Raw genomic sequence first — 18788 nt, forward strand, 5'->3', positions numbered from 1 at the left:
TTTAGAGATCTAAGCCCCCACCCTTCCCCTCTTCTCATGCCCCCCTATGAAGACTTTCTACAGCAATGGCTAGTTAGGATAGATGCTAGGGCATTTGTTTGGCTGGGTTTTTGCATGTAAGCAAGAGCATTGTGGAGGCAATCTTAATTACTGACAAAAGGAGAGAACGCTGCCAGTCGTGCTGAGTGAGTGAGTAAGTGCATGCAGGGATGGAGGGATGAATTAAGTGAGATGGAAGACGCGTGTGCCGTCTAAGAAATCAGAAGAGATTAGACTTGAGAGTCTGAGAGAGAGAGAGAGTAGAAGAGAGAGAGAGCAAAGGGGAGAAAGCCAGTTGTATTTTGTTCCGACTGAATGCAGCTTCAGTGTAGAATGCTTAAAAAGACATTGTTTCCTGGGAGAGTTGTAATCACTATGGTTACGTAGTTGGAGGAGCCGTGTCGGTGGTTGATTGGAAAGGGGATAATGCATTGAGAGAAGTTGATTTTTCCCTCTTTGCCCCTTGCTCTCTTTCTTTCTTTCTTTCTTTCTCACCCTTTCCCTTCTTTTCCCTTCTATACCCCTCTCTTTCCCTTCTTTCCATCTATCTCTCTCTCTCTCTTTTGCCTTCTCTCTCTTTCTCTTTCTACCCCTTTCCCTTTTCCTCTGCCCATTTCTAGTCCCTCAATCTCTTTCTCTCTCTCTCTCTCTCTCTCTCTAACTCTCCCTACCCTACTCTTTCTATAATCCCCCCCCCCACATCTCTCCCTCCCTCACTCGCTCTTTCTTCTCTGGCTGGGGCAGCTCACAGCGCACCATGTCAGATGGATAGAGACTAAACACTTCTGTCTCTGTCTTCTTTGACTCAGTTTCATCTGCAGCTCGGAGGCAGCGCTGACCGATCTGTGCCCCATTCTGTCTGACTTTTGAAGAACCCCTTTGCAGGCTGAAGCCATGTTCTCCAAGACCACCCTCTCCAGCTGGGACTCATGGGATTCTCTTGTGTATGTTTCAGAAGCTGCCCTGTCCAACCATGCTGCCGGACCTGATCTCGCAACCCCAGAGAACATGCAGTCATTGACCGTGAGTGTGCTTTTCTTCAGGAACCTTTTTTGTAATGGCGCTTACTTGCAGGTTGCATTAATAATGTGATTTGCTTGTTTTTTGAATATGCATGGCCAGATAATGTCATATCCAATATAGTATTAATTGGATGCAATGATGATGGAATAGTATAAAAGAGAGGACAGAAGAAATGTGGACATTATGTAAAAGTTCTAATGCAAATTGCTTGAATGTGTGTGTGTTCTGCTTACAGGGGGATTCCCAGCAACCTTAATGTTTACTCGCTTCTGAGATTTTAAGTGCATGTTAGTTACTATAAAATTCAAATGTTTTCCTTCAGTTGAGACTGTATGTCTATCATGATAGATAAATATTGTCTGCAAAAATTATCTTTGCAAGTGAAATGATCATAAATTGAGTCAATATATCTATTATTTCTAATTTTGATATGGCCTTATTATAAGACTATCTAACTTATTTCTAGACATTGTTTACTTGTTTTAAGTGATTCAGTTAAGTCAAATTGTCTTACTATAATGGCAGATAATTTAGATTGTTTCATGCATATTTTGTGCAACAAGCTAAATTATTTGCCAGTCTAGTGAGATAATCTGACTTAAAATCACTTAAAATAAGTGAAACATTTGTAGAAATACAAGAAATTAGTTAAATAATCTTATAATAAGCCTACAACAATCTCAAAATGAGAAATATCAGTTATATTGACTAGATTTAAGATAATTTCGATTGCCAAGATGCCATTTTTTTGCTGTGCAGTCTGTTTTTTTTGTTATGCTTAATATATTTGTTTGTTGTATATTTTTGCTGTCAGAACAAAACTTTCCAAAACCCTCTGAAATAGTAACTTTACAGGAGAAAAAAAATCATTCTTAAGCTAATGCTGCAAGGTTTCATTCCAAGTAATTTTGGAGCATTTCTGTTGGTCAGTTTGTCATGATGTCTTCAGTGCAAAGAGCAGCTGGAATTTTTGAGTGATAAGCAAATAAAAAATGACCAAAATGGAGATAAATGGTTTTGTTCTGGTAGTGACCATACATTTGTATTACTGTCTTCATTACATGATTAGAATTGACAGGAGTCATATAAAATATTTGAAAGTATCAGTTTCACACTGAAGATTTGAAAAGCTAAGCTTATATATAATATATAATGTTAGCATTGTGGAAAGATAAAAAATAAGATAGCTCGTAACTCATAAATGTGTGGAGTGTTATGAGAGAGGCTTAATTGCCCCCACCATCAGGGCAGCACATGAAGCTCACTGGTCCGCATTAATGGGCGGCAGAAGAATGGGGAGGTGTGTTAATGTGCGTTTTGGATATTGCAGTATTGTCCAGCCATCAACCCACATCCTCACACAGACACACATACACCCATACACCCCCTCTTTTGCTCTCTCTCTGTCCCTTCTGTGTCTCTCTTTTTCACTAACAAAACCCGCCCATCCACTTTAGCCAACAGCTTTTCCCAGGCCTTGCTCTCCACTTGGGCTTTTTCTCTCCAGACAAAGCTGGGAAACGGGAAAGGCTAACAAAGTGGCTGTAATAGGAAGCCCGCCTCTACGCGCTGTTTATGATTTATCCCCGTTTGATTTTCATGTCGCTGCCATTCTGTTTGTTCCTGGCAAAGCAGCTTTTTCATACCCGAAAAGTGGAAGCTGGTGAAGTTGGTGGCTAATCATCGATGCCCTTCCTTCCTCTCTTACCGTAATGAGCCATTTAGGATTTTTAGGAAACTGCTGTGTTCTTTTATGATGTGCTTTATTACACTCATAAACAAGCTGTTTGTAGCGGTCAGGCAGAGCAGAACATGGACGCATATATAGCAGCAGTAGATTGCATTATGATGATATGTACTGATATCTTGTTAAATTATCTTACAGTATATTTCCTCAGCATATTTTCAGTACTTTAAGAACACAACTTGTGTGTTTTACCATAAAGAGAGCATAATTAGTCCTGTTTAACTGGATTTAGTGAAATGTTGAATAAACATCATATTATGCATTATTATGCATTTTTGAAATGAGTCACTACTGGTAGTATTTTGTCTTTTCTAACTTAGAAAATCTCAGGAAAACAAAATCCTGAGACTGTGTATCATGAATATGTCATGAGGCATCGTGGTGTTTTTGGGCCAAACTGCCCACCTTTATACAGATGTAATAAGGACACACTTACTTAATTGTGGTTTCTTGGGAATTCTGTCCTTGTCCCAGTGTAGATCTATATTTTAAATAGGATTCTTGCTGAATTTGCCAATGCAAACATATAGTAGGCATGCAAAGGAGTAGATGTTTTGGAACTTGCACATGTTTTCACCATTCTACCTGGCACGTACAGGAGAAAGAAAGTCCCTCAACAGCACCTTGTTGACGTGTGCCCAGCTTAAACCAACATATCTTTAAACTTTAATGCCCCACAGTCATAATGGATGTTTGTGTTTACGCCAAATCAGGTCTATCAGGGGGAGCCTGATTCCAGGAGAGAGAGAGAGAGAAAGTGAGAGAGAGAGAGTTAGTACTACTGTGCAGAGCTGTTCAGGAAGCCTGTTGGCTTATCAAGTGCAGACATACTGCCTGGCCACAGGCTGGGGGGTTGGAAGGTGGCTTCCTGTCATTCTTCTGCACTGAGCGGTTCCCATGAGTGGGCATGCCTAGCCTCAGTTGCGCTACAATCCAAGCCACGGCATCATCGCATATGGGGCTTAAGCCTGCTTTACAACGCACACAGCTATAGAGCAGAGGCGCACATGTATGGGCAGGTGTAGGTCAGACGCTATGCATACCATCCACGGACTGTGCAGGTTCTGCATCGAACGCAATTTGCCTCAGGTTGGTCCCGTTGTTTACATTACACTGGCTGATGGGTAGACTAGCGTAGATGGAGTTATGGAGCGTTCTTACACAGATAAGATGTAGATAAGTAATATGGAACCAGAATATGGAGTATCTGGAGAGTAATGTGAAAGATAAATGTCTTGTACTGAAGAATTTGACTTGCTTAGACATTGATACTTATATTCATGCCTTTAAACTCTAAGGACTCATTTATGTTTCTAAATTTTATTTCCCCATGCTTATAACCTATGTATTACCTAGTAATTAGTTAGTAATTACTGCATATTAAATCTTACAATTTATATCTGACTAATATGTCTAAGGCTCAGGTTCAAGTAAGGTTGAGTACTCTGTGTTAACAAGCTGTTCAGGTGCTAGATTATTAGATGTTACAATATTTCAGCACTTGAATCTTCAGGCTATTGTAGAAGTCAAGCAGCCTCCTGGAATTTAAAATAATGCATTAAGGGATGTGGATAAGGTCCTACATTAAGTACTGTTGATGCTGCCAGGTTTACAAACCTTTCTCTGAAGAGACCAGAGCTCTGGGTGTCAAACCTGAAAAGAAAGAGCAGATTGAAGTGGTGGGAGGGGGGGAATACAGGCTGTATTGATAATTGTTTCATCAGTGTAATCAAATGAGCAGGTAATGAGGACAACATGCCAACCCAGAGGAAGTGTGAGGAATGCCAGCAAAGTTCTGCAGTGCTGTCAACTTTCTCTCTCTCTCTCTCTCTCTCTCTACTTTATTGTTGTCTACCTAGTGTCATGTTCAGTGTGAGGCACTTTGTTTTTTTTCCACATTTCCCTGTTTAGTTTGGCACCAGCTTCTTTCGGCGTTTCGCCTCTGCCCTATCCAAATATCCCCCTCTTCACTGTTTGTCCGAGCCCTGGCAGCATTCAGAAGCCAGACGTTTCCTTTTCTTGCCAGCAAGAGAGCGAAGGCCTCCCCCGATCTCCCAGCAACCTCAACTAATTTCTCAGCTTGTAGTTTTTAATATAGCCGACAGTTTTGGGGCCGTGGCCTTTGAGCTGGACTGCTGCTGGGGTACAGTGACTCTCAGAGGGTGGCCTTTTTCATCAGCACATGTTCTGCTCGACCTTGGTCAGCATGAGGTCCTGTCTACTGTGCCTGGACAAAAGGCATCCTGGTGGTCAATATGTTATATGAAATGATACCAATTCTTGCATTTAGTGTAGTTACTGGATCAAAATCACTTCAACCCGTCTTGGTTCAGGCAGTCTGCTCAATAAGTCTGGTGTAGACGCACTTGGAGGTCTCACACTAAGTGAGTAGATTTCGATTCACTTCTTGAGATGGCTGGAACAGAAGGGAACTAACCTAGACGCTGACAGGTTGACACAGCCAGACACATACGGAATTTATTTCCCACAGTTTCAGTGTAACAATAGATATATTTACTTTGCTACACAGGTTACCATTCTGAGGGGCAAGGATGGCTTTGGTTTCACTATCTGCTCAGATTCACCCGTGCGAGTGCAGGCTGTGGACCCAGGTCAGTCTTCATGTTCTAGAAAAGCTATGTTCAAAATAGAAACCCATAGATGAGCTTTAACATAAGTTATATTAACATTGTTGGAAAAAACTTCTAGTATTTCCAAGGAAGTTTACAGAAGAAGGAAAAAACTTTCTTAACTATCAGTGTAAGTTAGTGTTACTAGATGCTACTGTAACAAGTACTAGTAGACCATTTCAGGTTGTGAGGTTGAAGTCTATCTGAAAAACTGATTTATGACAATGTATTTATTGGGTGTCCACATATATGCTGTGTAGGTGCATACATGGGAATTACCAGTATCATGACTTATGCTCTTTTTACCAGTGTAAATGAGTGTTTTTGTTCCTTCTTTTCCCTCATAAAATGTAAATATATGTGTGTATATTTGTCCCATTATGTTTGTTATTCTAAACTTAAATGGCTAAATAATCACAACATAGAATATACTGATGTACTTAGGCATGCATTTAGACATTTTATCTGTCATTTTACCTGATGCAGAATAAAGTATTTAGTTTTACTGTCTCATGAATTTATATATTCATGGTCATATAGATGTCTCAGTAAGTAATTTACATAGAATATAAATATATGTGACCTATGTATCTACCTCTATATGTAACTTTAGAAAAGTATAGGACTGTATATCAGATTTCCGTATGGGCCTATGTCTAGAAGGATTTGAAATGTTATTCTTTCCATTGTTTTGGACTGTAGCTGATTACAGGGTCTCTTTTTCTCTTATACTTTAAGGTGGCCCGGCTCACCAGGCTGGCCTGCAGCAGCTGGACACAGTACTACAGCTAAATGGCCAACCAGTTGAGCACTGGAAATGTGTGGACCTGGCCCATGCCATCAGGTCTGTGTTTTTGACTGTGGAATCATCAAAAGCGTGCCCTGCTGGGCAGCATAGAACAATATGTCAAGTAGGCCTGCATGATGTGGACTAAATACATTGCAATTGTGATATGCCATACAGTATATTAAAACACGATAGTGAACTTCACTCAGAATAGCTTAATGATAGACATCTGAGATTTGGTCAGGATGCTCACAGCACATGATTGTAGTTGAGTAGCCTGTTTATTTTCATATTGCAGCTCTGTGACATCAGTATTGCAAATAGCAATTATTACCATAGCAATTAAGTGATAGATTTTCCACCCCTGATAGTCATCTGAATGATTCGTAACATAAGATGCCTCACGGACAATATTTAAAAAATGCTGGCAATTAAATTACACATTAGACAGAGGATATTATTTATTAATCTTTTATGCACTCAACACTTCTGAAATATCCTCTTCTCTTTAGAAACTGTCGTAATGAGATTACTGTGGTGGTGTGGAGAACAGTGCCAGTCATGAAGCCCTACTACGAAGGCCTGATTCACAGACCGTCATACAAACCCAGTGGTTTTGACACCCTCTCCCCCACTGCCAAGACCCAAAACAAAACCCCACCGCTGCTGTCTCGGCCCTCCAACCATAAACTTGGACGGCGTAAGAAAGGAAGCAACTCTGAGAGCACAGGAAGTGGAGCGGGGGAACCGACATGGTCATGGACAGGGAAACGGGAAGAGAACGACTATAAAACACGCACCCAGACCCTGAAGGGCACCCGTGTGACATCATCAAATGGCGACAATTATATCATCCTTTCCCCTGTCAACCCTGGAAATCAGGTAATGATTCATCTAGAACTAATTCTTAGCCCCTGCAGCATCATATCAATACTTTATTATACATCTGTGCTCCTTTTCTGCTTGACTTGAGCATGATTAAACCAACATGGCATGCTCTGAGCTGCAACCTTCAGGCATTTTCACATTAGGGACGTATGTCTTCCACCTCAGCACTCAGGAACCCTCACTGCAGCACAGCCTCAGTCTTCCTAAAGCTTTCTACCAGTCCATATGCTTGAGTTGTTTGGCTTGCAAAAAATTGCTTTTGAGTATGCCTGTTTTTTGCTTTTGATTGAGTATAGTTGGATTTCATTGCTTTCTTTAGATGTCTGCTAAATGTATGTTTTTTACTTTTAGATATTACAGCCTGTTTATCCAGACAGTAATGGAACACTAGGAACTCTTGGTAAGAAAGTATATATATAATTTTTCCTTTAAACTGACTTATATTTTCTGTTATAATTAGGGATGCTCCTTTATAGAAATTATGGGCTCTGTCCTTATCCAATATTTTAAAATTTTTTTGCATTAGGGATTAGGGGAATATTTAACATCTGTATTGTTACAAATACAGGAAAATGAATAAAATGCAGACATTTTTGAGCAGTAGTGAGCTTTGCCTAAACATTCTGCTCTTCCAGAGTACAATAAGTACATCATCAATAATATCGTTCAAATATAATATCTATCTAGTACTGATGTTTTTTTTTTAAGCAAATGTCTGGCAATACTAATGTTATACAAATATGATTGTGATATAATTGATGCATCCTTACTTATAATAGATGAGAATAGCAGATGGTTTGGGCAAATGCTTCTAAACTCACTATAACCCTCATTTTGACATAGAAATAAGTTGAATCTACTGCTTTTGGTCTCTATCATGGTTCTAAAATCTGCTTGGCTGAGCCACATTCAAAGATGTAAAGTAATCAGTGTACATGTATACAACCATACATATTAATTGAATTCTGTACTAATTTAGCAGTTTATTTAAAAAACTGCTATTCAAATAGTAATCGTTGTCATGTTTTCGGCAACTGCAGCCCACAAACTACATTGCTTTGTGGAATAATTGTTTATTGCTTTATTAAGTATTAAGTATGTTATAATATTGCATTATTGTACTTGAGACAAGGCATTACAGTGATTTTACCATGTTTGAGGTGATTTAGATTTAGTTTCCGCTTCACATCACGCCTTACAACACCTCTTAACCATGATAAAATCACAGTATAGCATGGCATCTTGTGGCTTATTGCTTTAATTGTTGCTGTTTTGTTTAGGGAGGATCTATCAGACTCATCCCTCCAGAGGTCTTCAGCAGAGCACTGGATATCTACAAGACACTGGACTGGAGGCACGAGCCACCTTGCGGAGGTCTGTGAACAGCAAGAACGCCACCATACCCCCCTCGGCATACAGACAGAGCTTTGCCAACTACCAGAACTGCACCATCGTACAGTCCCATCTCCCCCACTCAAACTACGGCACCTATGTCACCCTGGCCCCTAAAATCCTCATCTTCCCAGTGTTTGTGCAGGTACGGTTCCCTTGGCTGTTTTCATATGGTTATTGTGCCTATTATGACTGTAAAGAAATTAGATTTGTCTGTGTGACTGAAACTCAAGCTACGTAAATTGACTTTTGTTCTAGCCGCTGGACCTGTGCAGCCCAGACAGAACTCTGCTATTATCAGAAGAGATGATCCTTCATGACAGCACACACATGTCACTTAAGGTAAGGCTAGAAACATTATTTATCTGCTCACAAGAGTTTACTCTCATAAATAGAGGGGGATTTTCAGGCTGGTAACAATAGCCTTCAATTTATGCCTTGATGTGGCCGATATTGATACCACTTAATTTTACTCCTTGTACACTTTAAGAAAGAAAAGTTCACGCTATAATCTTTTTACGTTGTGTAAAAATTGAATTAACTGTGATTACCAATAAAAATGGTAAAAAAAAATGTTACAAGTTGAGAATGTTTTCTTCCTTTTTTATAAGGAAACACTGTAACTTCAGGATGAAAGGGCAGGACTAGACTACTGTAGCCTGAATAGGCAGGTATACATAGATGCACTTTTAAAAACGATTCACTGTTTTAACTTAAAGTTAAAATACTGGATCATTTTTTATAGTGTGTGTTGATTTTGTGACATTTTAAAAACAATGTATTCAAAACAGGCTGTTTTTGCGGCTTAGTCTACATCTTTATATGGACCATATGGACTCTGGAGTAAATGGTGCATTTTGAAACTTTAGCATTATTTAAATACTACATCAAAGTCTTATTTAAAAAATGAAATGACAGGAACTTTTTCATGGGAGTTATGCTGTTTGCTGCCAAATATTTATATTTCTACATACACTAACGTGTAGAGGAGCTGTTTTTCAGGTCCAAATTGAAACCTAATTGCAGAATGAAAGGATGAATTGAGATAATTAGTTGAGGATAAGAGTTGATTTGGATCCAAAATGCAAGCTAAGAGAGGGTTGCTTAAATTGCCTTCATGGGTGAAATGCATGAGAGAGGATTCATATAACATCTTGCTTTCTAGCCTTGAAGGTGACCCTCATTGCTCAGCCATGGTGTCTCCTTACTGCAGAATTGACTTTTTTGCCCTGTCAGGTTTTTAGCTGGTTCTCATGATACCTCCCCATGAGGAGGCTAGGCCTGCACTTTTTGAGATACATGAAACATTACCTTCTGCTCTAGATCCATTTCACTGAGCAGTTGTTTGAGAAATGGAGGAATATTAGTCTCAGTAGCGACAATGTTGAACACTAATCAGATTTGTGCTTGTGAGGCTCAGGGAAGGAGACACCTGGGGTCATGTTTTCTCGCAGCAGCAGCTATTGAGGAACCCTCGGTTTGGGAATAACTTGACCTCTAGATAACACAGCTTGAGTCATATTGAGCAAAGATAAATCTCTCTGGGCTACAATAGCCACTCTGATTCACTTTGTATCTATAGCAATTCTCCTTTCCCTTCTTTGGTCCCCTTGTTGTGCTTTCTCACCAGACACTGCTCTGAACTGACCTTAATTCTCTTTGGAGACCTGTATGTGTAACATGCTGAGGAGTTTGGCATTTGTAAAGTGTGTTTAATAAGGATGAGCTGTTCATCACTAGCGCACATTCCTCTAGTGTCCTAGCGCTAATGTGTATTTGTGTGTGTGTGTTTGCCTGTGATTTGGAGCTGCTGAGTTTATTAGGTTGGCTTTGCTCCAGGCCGGAGCGCCGATAGAGACAAACACTCCGAACTGGCCAGCTGGCTTTTCTGTGGGAATCAGAACAGGCTGGTGATAAAGCACTGAGCTGAGGACCTAACCACCTACCACTGTATTGGTTAATGCTGTTAAAACAAATACAAAATTGTTTAGGTCACTACATGAATAGAAATATTAAACAGTGCGGAAGAAGTTTCCTCATATTTAAAATATATGCTCAGCATACAGCAATGTACAGTACTCTGCAGAAGTCTCAGGCCAAGAAAAATATTTCTATGGTCAGTAAGTGTGAATTTGTGTGAAAATAACAACAAATTCTTGTAAAGTAAATGATATCTTGTGAGCTGGTTAGAAGAACTCTCCTCTATGTACCCCAGCCATTGCATAGATTTGTGCAATTCCACCAACAGCACACAAGAGTTAACTCAATGAAGTATTGATTAGGTGTAAGATGACTGCCTAGATGACAGCATTTCAATGGGAATCAGATCTGGGCTTTGTCTAGGTCATTCCTTAACCCTTCTTTCCTTGCTGTTCAGCCATTCCTTGGCAGATTTACGTGTTTAGGATCATTATCCTGTATCCTTCAGCTGCAGTTTTTTTACAGTTTTCTCCCCGAACACTCGCTGATATGAAAGAATATTCATAGTCCATTCTATGACTGCGTGTTGGCCAAGCTGAAAACAGTAAAGCAGCCCCAAACCATAACGTTTCCACCACAGCAATTTGCATTTGGCATTTGATACTGTATTTGTTGTAAATTTCTTCTGATCAATTGCTATGTTCGGTTTGCACCAAATGTGGCTTCTGGTACTGTAGCCAAACAACTCTATCTTTCACTTGTCTTTCCAAAGCACATTGTTCCAAATGTCCTGATCCTTGCTTAGATATTCATTAGCAAACTTTAGTCTTGCCCCAGTATTCTTTTTAGACAGCAAAGTCTTTCTCCTATCGGACCTCACATGTAGCTTAAATTTATGCAGTCCCTTTCTAATGATAAAAGCATACACATTAGCATCAACAAGTGGCAAGAGCTACCTGCGGATCCTGTGATGAAATTTTATGGTTCATAGAGACTTTTTTCAGCATCTTATGATCTGCTCCTGGGTTAAATTTGCCAGGGGTGGACTGGCGGATTGTGGATTGTGTGGATCATGGAATGATTGATTTCCAATTCTGGAAATCTTCTAAAACCCCTGCCCAGACTCACAGGCATCTACAGACTTCTTTCTTAAGGCCTCAGAGAGGTCCTTTGATCTAGGCTAACCAGACCAGGTATCTGGGGTTTAAATAAGACAGGTTTCTCCAAGATAACTGCTTCAGGAGTAGTGCTGTATGTAGGAACGTAGTTAGTTTTTTCCACATAAGAAAATTGCATTTCTGTTTATTTCAATTACATAAAGCATGGCAAAACTGTCACAGATATCTCTGTCCAAATATGTTGAAAAGGCCTAAACTGTTCATGGGGTGTACTTACTTCTTCACATCTATTTAAGTTGTACTATTCATCTAAAACAACACAATCACCACATTGTAAATACATCCCAGTGTATTCAAAGTATAAATGCCAGTACACTAAAATACATGAACATATATGTACATTAAATAGATGTATTAGTGTCAGTTTTTAATGTTTACATTAATGTAAAAAATACATGTGAATATATTTACTTCCTGGCCTCAGATCAGAGGACAACTTCTACCAAAGAGCAGAGAGGAAACCAGATCAAAGCATATTGTCTTATTTTGTGTTGCCTGTTGTGCTTAATTATACATCTACATGTATATTGTGTCCTCTTTTTGTGACAGAAAAAGACTGAATGCATACATAATGCAAAAGCCGACAGAATGGACACTTTGCATTAGTATTTTACTGTACAGGGTCTCCTCTGAGTGAGATTGACACAAGCAGGCCAGTGATGGTGTGATGTTTGCAGGTTCGTTTTCATCATTGACTCTCTCGCCCCCTGTAGGCCACAGTGTTCATCTACACCGACCTGATACTCCTGACCAGAGAGGACGAGCCAGGCCGATGCAACGTGCTACAGAGTCCTCTCTACCTCCATCAGATTCAACTGCAGGATGGTATGTTCTCTCACATCTCTGAATCACACTGAGTTCAGCTTTTATTTGATTGGATCATAATCTGGATTATATCTTACGTGTTTTTGCTGTTGTTGTTGCGGAGCTTCTACGGTTTTATATAATAAATTGGTTTGAAATATATGCTATTATAACTGCAAGTGATGTGAAGTTCGGTGAACTTTCCCCCTACCCTAAATGTAGTTGATTAACCAATGCATGTTTGGTGTATGCATTTTTAACTACTAAATCCCAGGCTTATTACATACTAAGGCTTATTATTCAGTAAATATAGGGACTTCAGTGCAGACTGGTTCAGATATTGAAATGTGTAATAAAACTTTGGGCCCACTGGCCATGTAAGGGGTCATTTTTGTACTGAAGATCAAAGGTAGTGCAAATAACAAGTATTGGAAGCTTATCTCACCAGTTAGCATCATGTAATCCACATGCCTCAAACAGTGTCAGCTTGTTAGGCACCCTGAAATAATCTTTCTTATATGGTTTCTGACACTGTATGACATACTGTTACATGTAAAAATAGACAAAAGTACAGAAAATTCAGGGTCCAAGTATTCTAAGAGAGGTGCTTTTGCTCATTTCTGTAAAAAACAATGTCATACGGTGTCAGAGAACATAGTCTAGTCTGCAAGTCTATTTGAGATTATTGAGGAGGTCATTTAGTGAGGCAATGCCCCACCAACCAATCATGTACCTCAAAATCCACTACTTGTACATGCTTTTAAAGAGGAAGGCAGCAAAAACAGTCCAAGTGGAACTAATGTTGTGTGCGCTGCTACTGCTTACAGCACGTGGCCGATAGAAAAGGCAACACTGATTCAGATAGTTGGATTTGAGTGCTTCACTCTGTATAGGCATTTTTAGGGATGCGCTGCATGTGGTGAAAAGATTTGCTGAATGGGAAAACATTTGGTAATTTGCTTTAAATGTGGCTGCACTCTCTCCTGAATGCTAACTGGTGGCTATAAGCTTTCATTACTTGTTAGCTACATTAGCCTTGTGTCTTCACATATTTGTAGCTCCAGTGCAAACCTGAAGAATGTTAGTATCAAAGTTAACATGTTAATGATGCTTTATTGCAATGAATTATTAACGCCACAGATTTTTTTAAACACTGTTAATCCTTTTTTTTTAGATTCACCCTTCAAACCATCTGTAGTTCCAGCCTAAAGCCCAGCTGCTTGTGTGCTATATGTGAACTGAGCATTCACATCATGATAATAATGTTATTGAATTTATAAAAAAAAGTATTTAAAATATTCTGCTGAAGGTGATTTTGTTCAGTCATACATAAATGAAAAAAAATCTTTCTTTAGGGTCAAATTTGAGCAAATAAGACACAATTTATTCTGATTTACTACATAAAAGCAAATTGTCATTATTACTTATTTTCGTTTGGCAGCACTACTAAAGAAGCAAACGATAGACACCAAACATGTCTTGACTACATTTGGGGTAATGGGTCAGATGTGTACATATCGCTTTAATGAACAGCTGGCTCTTGCCACACTTGCAGGCCCAGCTGGTCCACTGAAACATATTAGCCTGAAGTTGAACTGTTCCTCTATTTACTGAAGTGAGAAATGGGGCTGGACGGCCAGCTGTATGCATGTGCGTGTTTGTGTCTGTGTGAGAAAGTGTATGATGCATCTCTGAGCTGATTGTTTAGAGAGGAGGGGATGTGAACGAGCTCCACCCTGAGTTATTTGTGACTGTGTGTATGAGCCACGGCAGCAGTCAGGAAGGAGGCGGCGGGGGTGTGTGTGTGTGAGTGAGTGTGTGTGTGCGTTGTATAAGAGAAGTTCTCTGAGACGATGCAGTGCTTCTCTCCACTGCTCTGCTGTGTCTGCCATGAACAATGGCCTTGTCTCCGGTAGAGACCGTTCCAGCCTGCTTGGGAGGGCCTGTGTATTCTTCGTCTTCCTGATGATGGATAGAAATATCCGAAGGCGTGCTATAGCTGGCATTTTTCCCCCTTCTCCTACTGCCTCTATGTTTAGAGGCAGTCTTATGTCTGAAGGTTATATTTATGGCACCCTCGCTGCGGAAGGTACCATCAACACTAATGGCTGTTTATTACATTAATAGGGCTGTTAGTGAAAAAAGAAAGTGGAGCTTTCACAAAAACTCTGCGTCCGTTTTAGTGGAGAGCTAATTTTCTGCAGTGTAAACAGTATTTGTTATTTATTGTTTTTAATCCTAAATAATTTGTTTGTGTGTTTTTATGTATCTAGCACAGTCATAATTAATGTTTACTATTTTCCCACCTCTCTTTATCCCTGTACAGTGTTACTGTGCCTTTTTTCAGCTCTTTTCTGACTGGCTGCCGTGTATTGTACCTCATTTAATAATGATCTTTTCTTATAATTATAACCCCTTAGAACTTCAGTGTGAATAGGCAGGGCTAAACGGCTGCAGGCTAAATAGGCAGCTATATGCAAGCATTATGGTTTGTGTGACTTGATGAAAGCAGTGAATTCAAAACAGGCTATAGTCCAGCTATAGTTAGCACATATGGACTATATGGACTGAGAAGTAAACAGTATGTTTGAAGCTTTAACAGTGTTTACATACTACATCAACATATTTTATTTAAAAAAAAAAGTGAGAAAAATTCAGTTTGCCGTGATGTGGGTCCTTTAAAACAAACATCTCTGTCTTTTTTAACTTTCTAGTTCCAGCAGACAAGCTGCGGCTGTATGTCTCTTACAGAGTCGAGGTGAGCACTTTTACACCTGTTTTCTTTACCCCACAGTCAACACCTACTAATAATATTAATTAAGCTCTAGAAGTTGCAGTCATCACCAGCAATAATAAAAGCATGCTGTGATTTTGTACTAATTTATATGTAGATTAATTTTATGTAGTTTCTATCAAGTATTAATTGTCTTGAAAGTGCAGATTCTAAACTGATTTGACAGTCTGTTTGACATTAGTGTTTGAAATTAGAAGGTTATGGTTTGAATTTGATGAAAAGTTATTGTTGTGCGTACAGTCATTTTCTGTGGAAAGGAAAAAAACCTTTACGTTTTTGCCGCATTTTTCAGTGTCATTCAGAAATAAATGCGGAAGTGTGTGCTCGAAACTGTAGATACATAATGTAAATAAAATGTAAACGTAATTAATTATGTAACTGTTCATTTAACAATGTAATCATGTTATTACAGATAAATAATAAGGACTTCTAAGGGTTAATTGTACCACCAAACTAAAGTAATATTAAACCAACTAGAATTGGAAATTTCACCAGTTTTTCAAAAATTCTGCATACTTCAATCACTGAGATGTAAACAGTCATTCAGAGTGTTTTGTGTATTGTGAGAAACGTATCAATTCAGATTTCTTTACAGGGCTGTACTATCCAAAATTTACACACATCTTCAGATTTTAATGTGATGTTGATAAAGGTAAAATATGAGTAAATGTGAAAAAAGGTGTCTTCGGGGATTATTTTGCATAAAAAATAAATAAATATGTTTCATGGCAAAATCTTATCGTAAAACATAAATCATAATCATAAAAAATCATATATATATATATATATATATATATATATATATAAAAAAAAGCATACAGCATATTTTAGAGCCATTACACTCTTCATATGTCTGGTTCCTATCACCACTGCTGTGAACAATTGTGACTCTCAAAGTTACTAGAATGTCGCATTTCACATCAAACAACTCTTAATGGTTGAATAATACAGAAATTTTGAAAAATCGGTCTAATTCTCCTTTAAGGACCTGAATGTAACTTATCAGATCTTACAGGCTACTTTAGTGTAATATCTTACATTTAGTCACTGTTTAATATCCTCAGCAGACTGTTGACACACCGTGACCGTGTTATAAATGTTTACAGGATGTCAGTAGCATCTCCATTAGATTGAGCGACTCTTAATTATATCGGCGTGTACGTCATGTGCGAGCGTGTTCCAAGCTCGTCTCTCTCAGCAGAGTAGACATGTCAGCAAGACAGACGGCTCAGTCCAGCAAATACGCGCAGAGGCGAAGCGCTCAACACACAGCCATCTGCCCATCTCCCTGACAACATCTCTCACACACACACACACTCACACACACACACACACGCACACACACACACGCACGTACACACACATACACACACTGTCACTCACACACACACACACTGATTGGTGAGTGACAGTGTGTGTACCTCTCGTCTTTGCTTTCTCTCCTTTGTCAGTCCTCGCAGCGTGTAAGACAAAGGTTGCCAGCACTGCACGAACACACGTAATAAAACCCTGAGAATAAAGAACATATCAGCAGCTCCTCAGCCAAATGAAAGAGACATGTGTTTGAATGATGGCTTTGAATCTTTCTCTCTCTCTCTCTCTCTCTCTCTCTCTCTCTCTCTCTCTCTCTCTGTAGAGAACTGAGTGTCTATTCAGTTTGGAGGCCTTTTCAGCTGAGCAGAAGAGAAGAGTGTACCAGTGCTTGAGAGATAATATTAACAAGCAGCTCGCCCTGAGGGAGAGAATGGGTCCTGATCAGGTACAACACATTTATGATTCTTTAGGACACGATTCAGTGCTTCATGAAACTCACCATGATTTGATTGTTTGGTTATTTTTGTGATTATTCTTAAAAAAAATGAATTATTTTTAATAATACATTAAATAAACAAATGTCACTGGAGAAGCTGTTTGTACAGTAGTGTAATATAACCCGAAAATAATGCACCAACTTTGATTATTATTGGTAAAGTGGGATAGAATGTAAAGTTGGACATGTAAGCTTGATCCTCTGTATCTTCAATCATTTATACTTCAGTCATCAACAGTTGATACTCAGTTCATCCCGTGGAAGGAAAGTGGACGCTGGAAAATGTGGGTTTAAAAATTTGTCCACTGACACTAAAATTAATAATTAAAATATGTTCATAAAGGTATCACCCTCTGTCCATTTTTTGTTAACAAATTGTTATGATGTAAGGGAGATTTAAGGTTTTTGTAAAGGAATCACTTTAGATTATATGGCATGGGTATCATGCTAACAATTCGCTGTAAAAGTGAAAATATTCAAGTATTCAAGTTTGATCCTTCAAACCATTCATAGTTCCACCCTAAAGCCCTCTTGTTCGTATACTGTTGCTAACACTGTGACTGTAGCCCTCTTGTTCAACTACAGCTTTTAAATGGACATCAGTGATGAAAATTGGAAACTGTATTCACTCTGTAGGAATCGGATTCATGTGAACTCAGTGTTTACACAGTGAAAAAATGTCTTTGTATTATTGAAAATAATAAATTCATTCTCCATTCATACAGCTAAAACAAAATGCACTGCTCTTTTTTGCCTCTTATTTGAACATAGCCAGAGAACTGTGATTTTGGCCTGCAAATGAATGGATATTTTATTGAATATTATTTAATGATAATTAATCTGATTGTTCCAATATAATTGATTAACCTGATGATTTAATTATAATCGATTCTAATACATGCACACACTGTACATACACTATATGTTATTCAACTGAGTAACGTTCATAAGACATTTATAGAATATAACTAGTGATTCCATACTCACTCACTATGGACTTGTCCTTATAAGGTGTGCATGCAAGTCCTGTCTAGCCAAGCATCTGTGTGTGTAAATGAGTTGCATCTTAGCATTTTATTCCATTCCCTTCGAAGAAGATGAGAGAGAAAATCAGATTTCTCTCTCTCTTTCTCTTTCTCGCTCGCTCTATCTCTCCCTCAGCCTCCTCTGCGACTAGTGCCCCTTGGGTTGGCATTAGCAACAATTGATGCAGCAGCGACATCATTAATCAGACTAGCACAAACAGATACGCACATGTGACTTAGGGAGAGAAAGAGAGCGAGAGAAAGAGAGAGAGAAAGAGAGAGGGAGAGGGAGAGGGAGGGATAAAGAGATGTGACTGAGAGCTGTTCTACTGCATGCTGCTGTGATGAAAGAACACATTATTTGTCTTTAGGAGATAAACATTGGATCGTTTGCAAAGGTGAGGTCATCCAGATAATGCCTTTTTTAGTGTGTGTGCAGTATATTTGCAGAGTATGTACAGTATATTTGCATAATTTTAAAGTGATTTGACTTGCATCATTTTTCTGAAATCTGTGATGTCATATTAGCTTTTAATCTGCTTGCATTGCATGGTAATATTTGACATATGTAGAGTATATTTTGACTTATTTCACTGATATATTATTGCTTAAACATTAGATGCTCATAGATGAGGTTCTAACATGCATGTGCTGTGCTTGTTTAGACAGTATTACTGTCACAGACCTTGATGTATTTACAGTGCTCACAAGGATTTACTGTATTTACTCAAGCTGGATTCTGTTGTTTAGC

At 38.9% G+C, this 18788-nt stretch overlaps 1 protein-coding gene across 5 annotated transcripts in view; it reads left to right on the forward strand.

Moving 5' to 3' along the window:
• The window catches only part of LOC118827296 (regulator of G-protein signaling 3-like), a 44442-nt gene that overhangs the window by 15533 nt on the left and 10121 nt on the right, over positions 1-18788 (forward strand). For 2 of the 5 annotated variants that reach the window (XM_036598601.1, XM_036598602.1), the window contains 10 exons: positions 995-1062; positions 5340-5421; positions 6178-6283; positions 6739-7108; positions 7466-7514; positions 8395-8651; positions 8765-8848; positions 12318-12429; positions 15123-15166; positions 16839-16961. In XM_036598601.1, coding sequence (XP_036454494.1) covers positions 995-1062; positions 5340-5421; positions 6178-6283; positions 6739-7108; positions 7466-7514; positions 8395-8651; positions 8765-8848; positions 12318-12429; positions 15123-15166; positions 16839-16961 — 1295 coding nt within the window. Of the gene's footprint in view, positions 1-994; positions 1063-3746; positions 3899-5339; positions 5422-6177; positions 6284-6738; positions 7109-7465; positions 7515-8394; positions 8652-8764; positions 8849-12317; positions 12430-14090; positions 14498-15122; positions 15167-16838; positions 16962-18324; positions 18436-18788 lie in introns of those variants that run through there. The other 3 variants (XM_036598603.1, XM_036598604.1, XM_036598605.1) reach the window with 3 other exon arrangements.

Source organism: Colossoma macropomum, unplaced genomic scaffold (genome assembly GCF_904425465.1).
Source record: "Colossoma macropomum unplaced genomic scaffold, Colossoma_macropomum, whole genome shotgun sequence".
In the NCBI taxonomy this organism is placed as follows: Eukaryota; Metazoa; Chordata; class Actinopteri; order Characiformes; family Serrasalmidae; genus Colossoma; species Colossoma macropomum.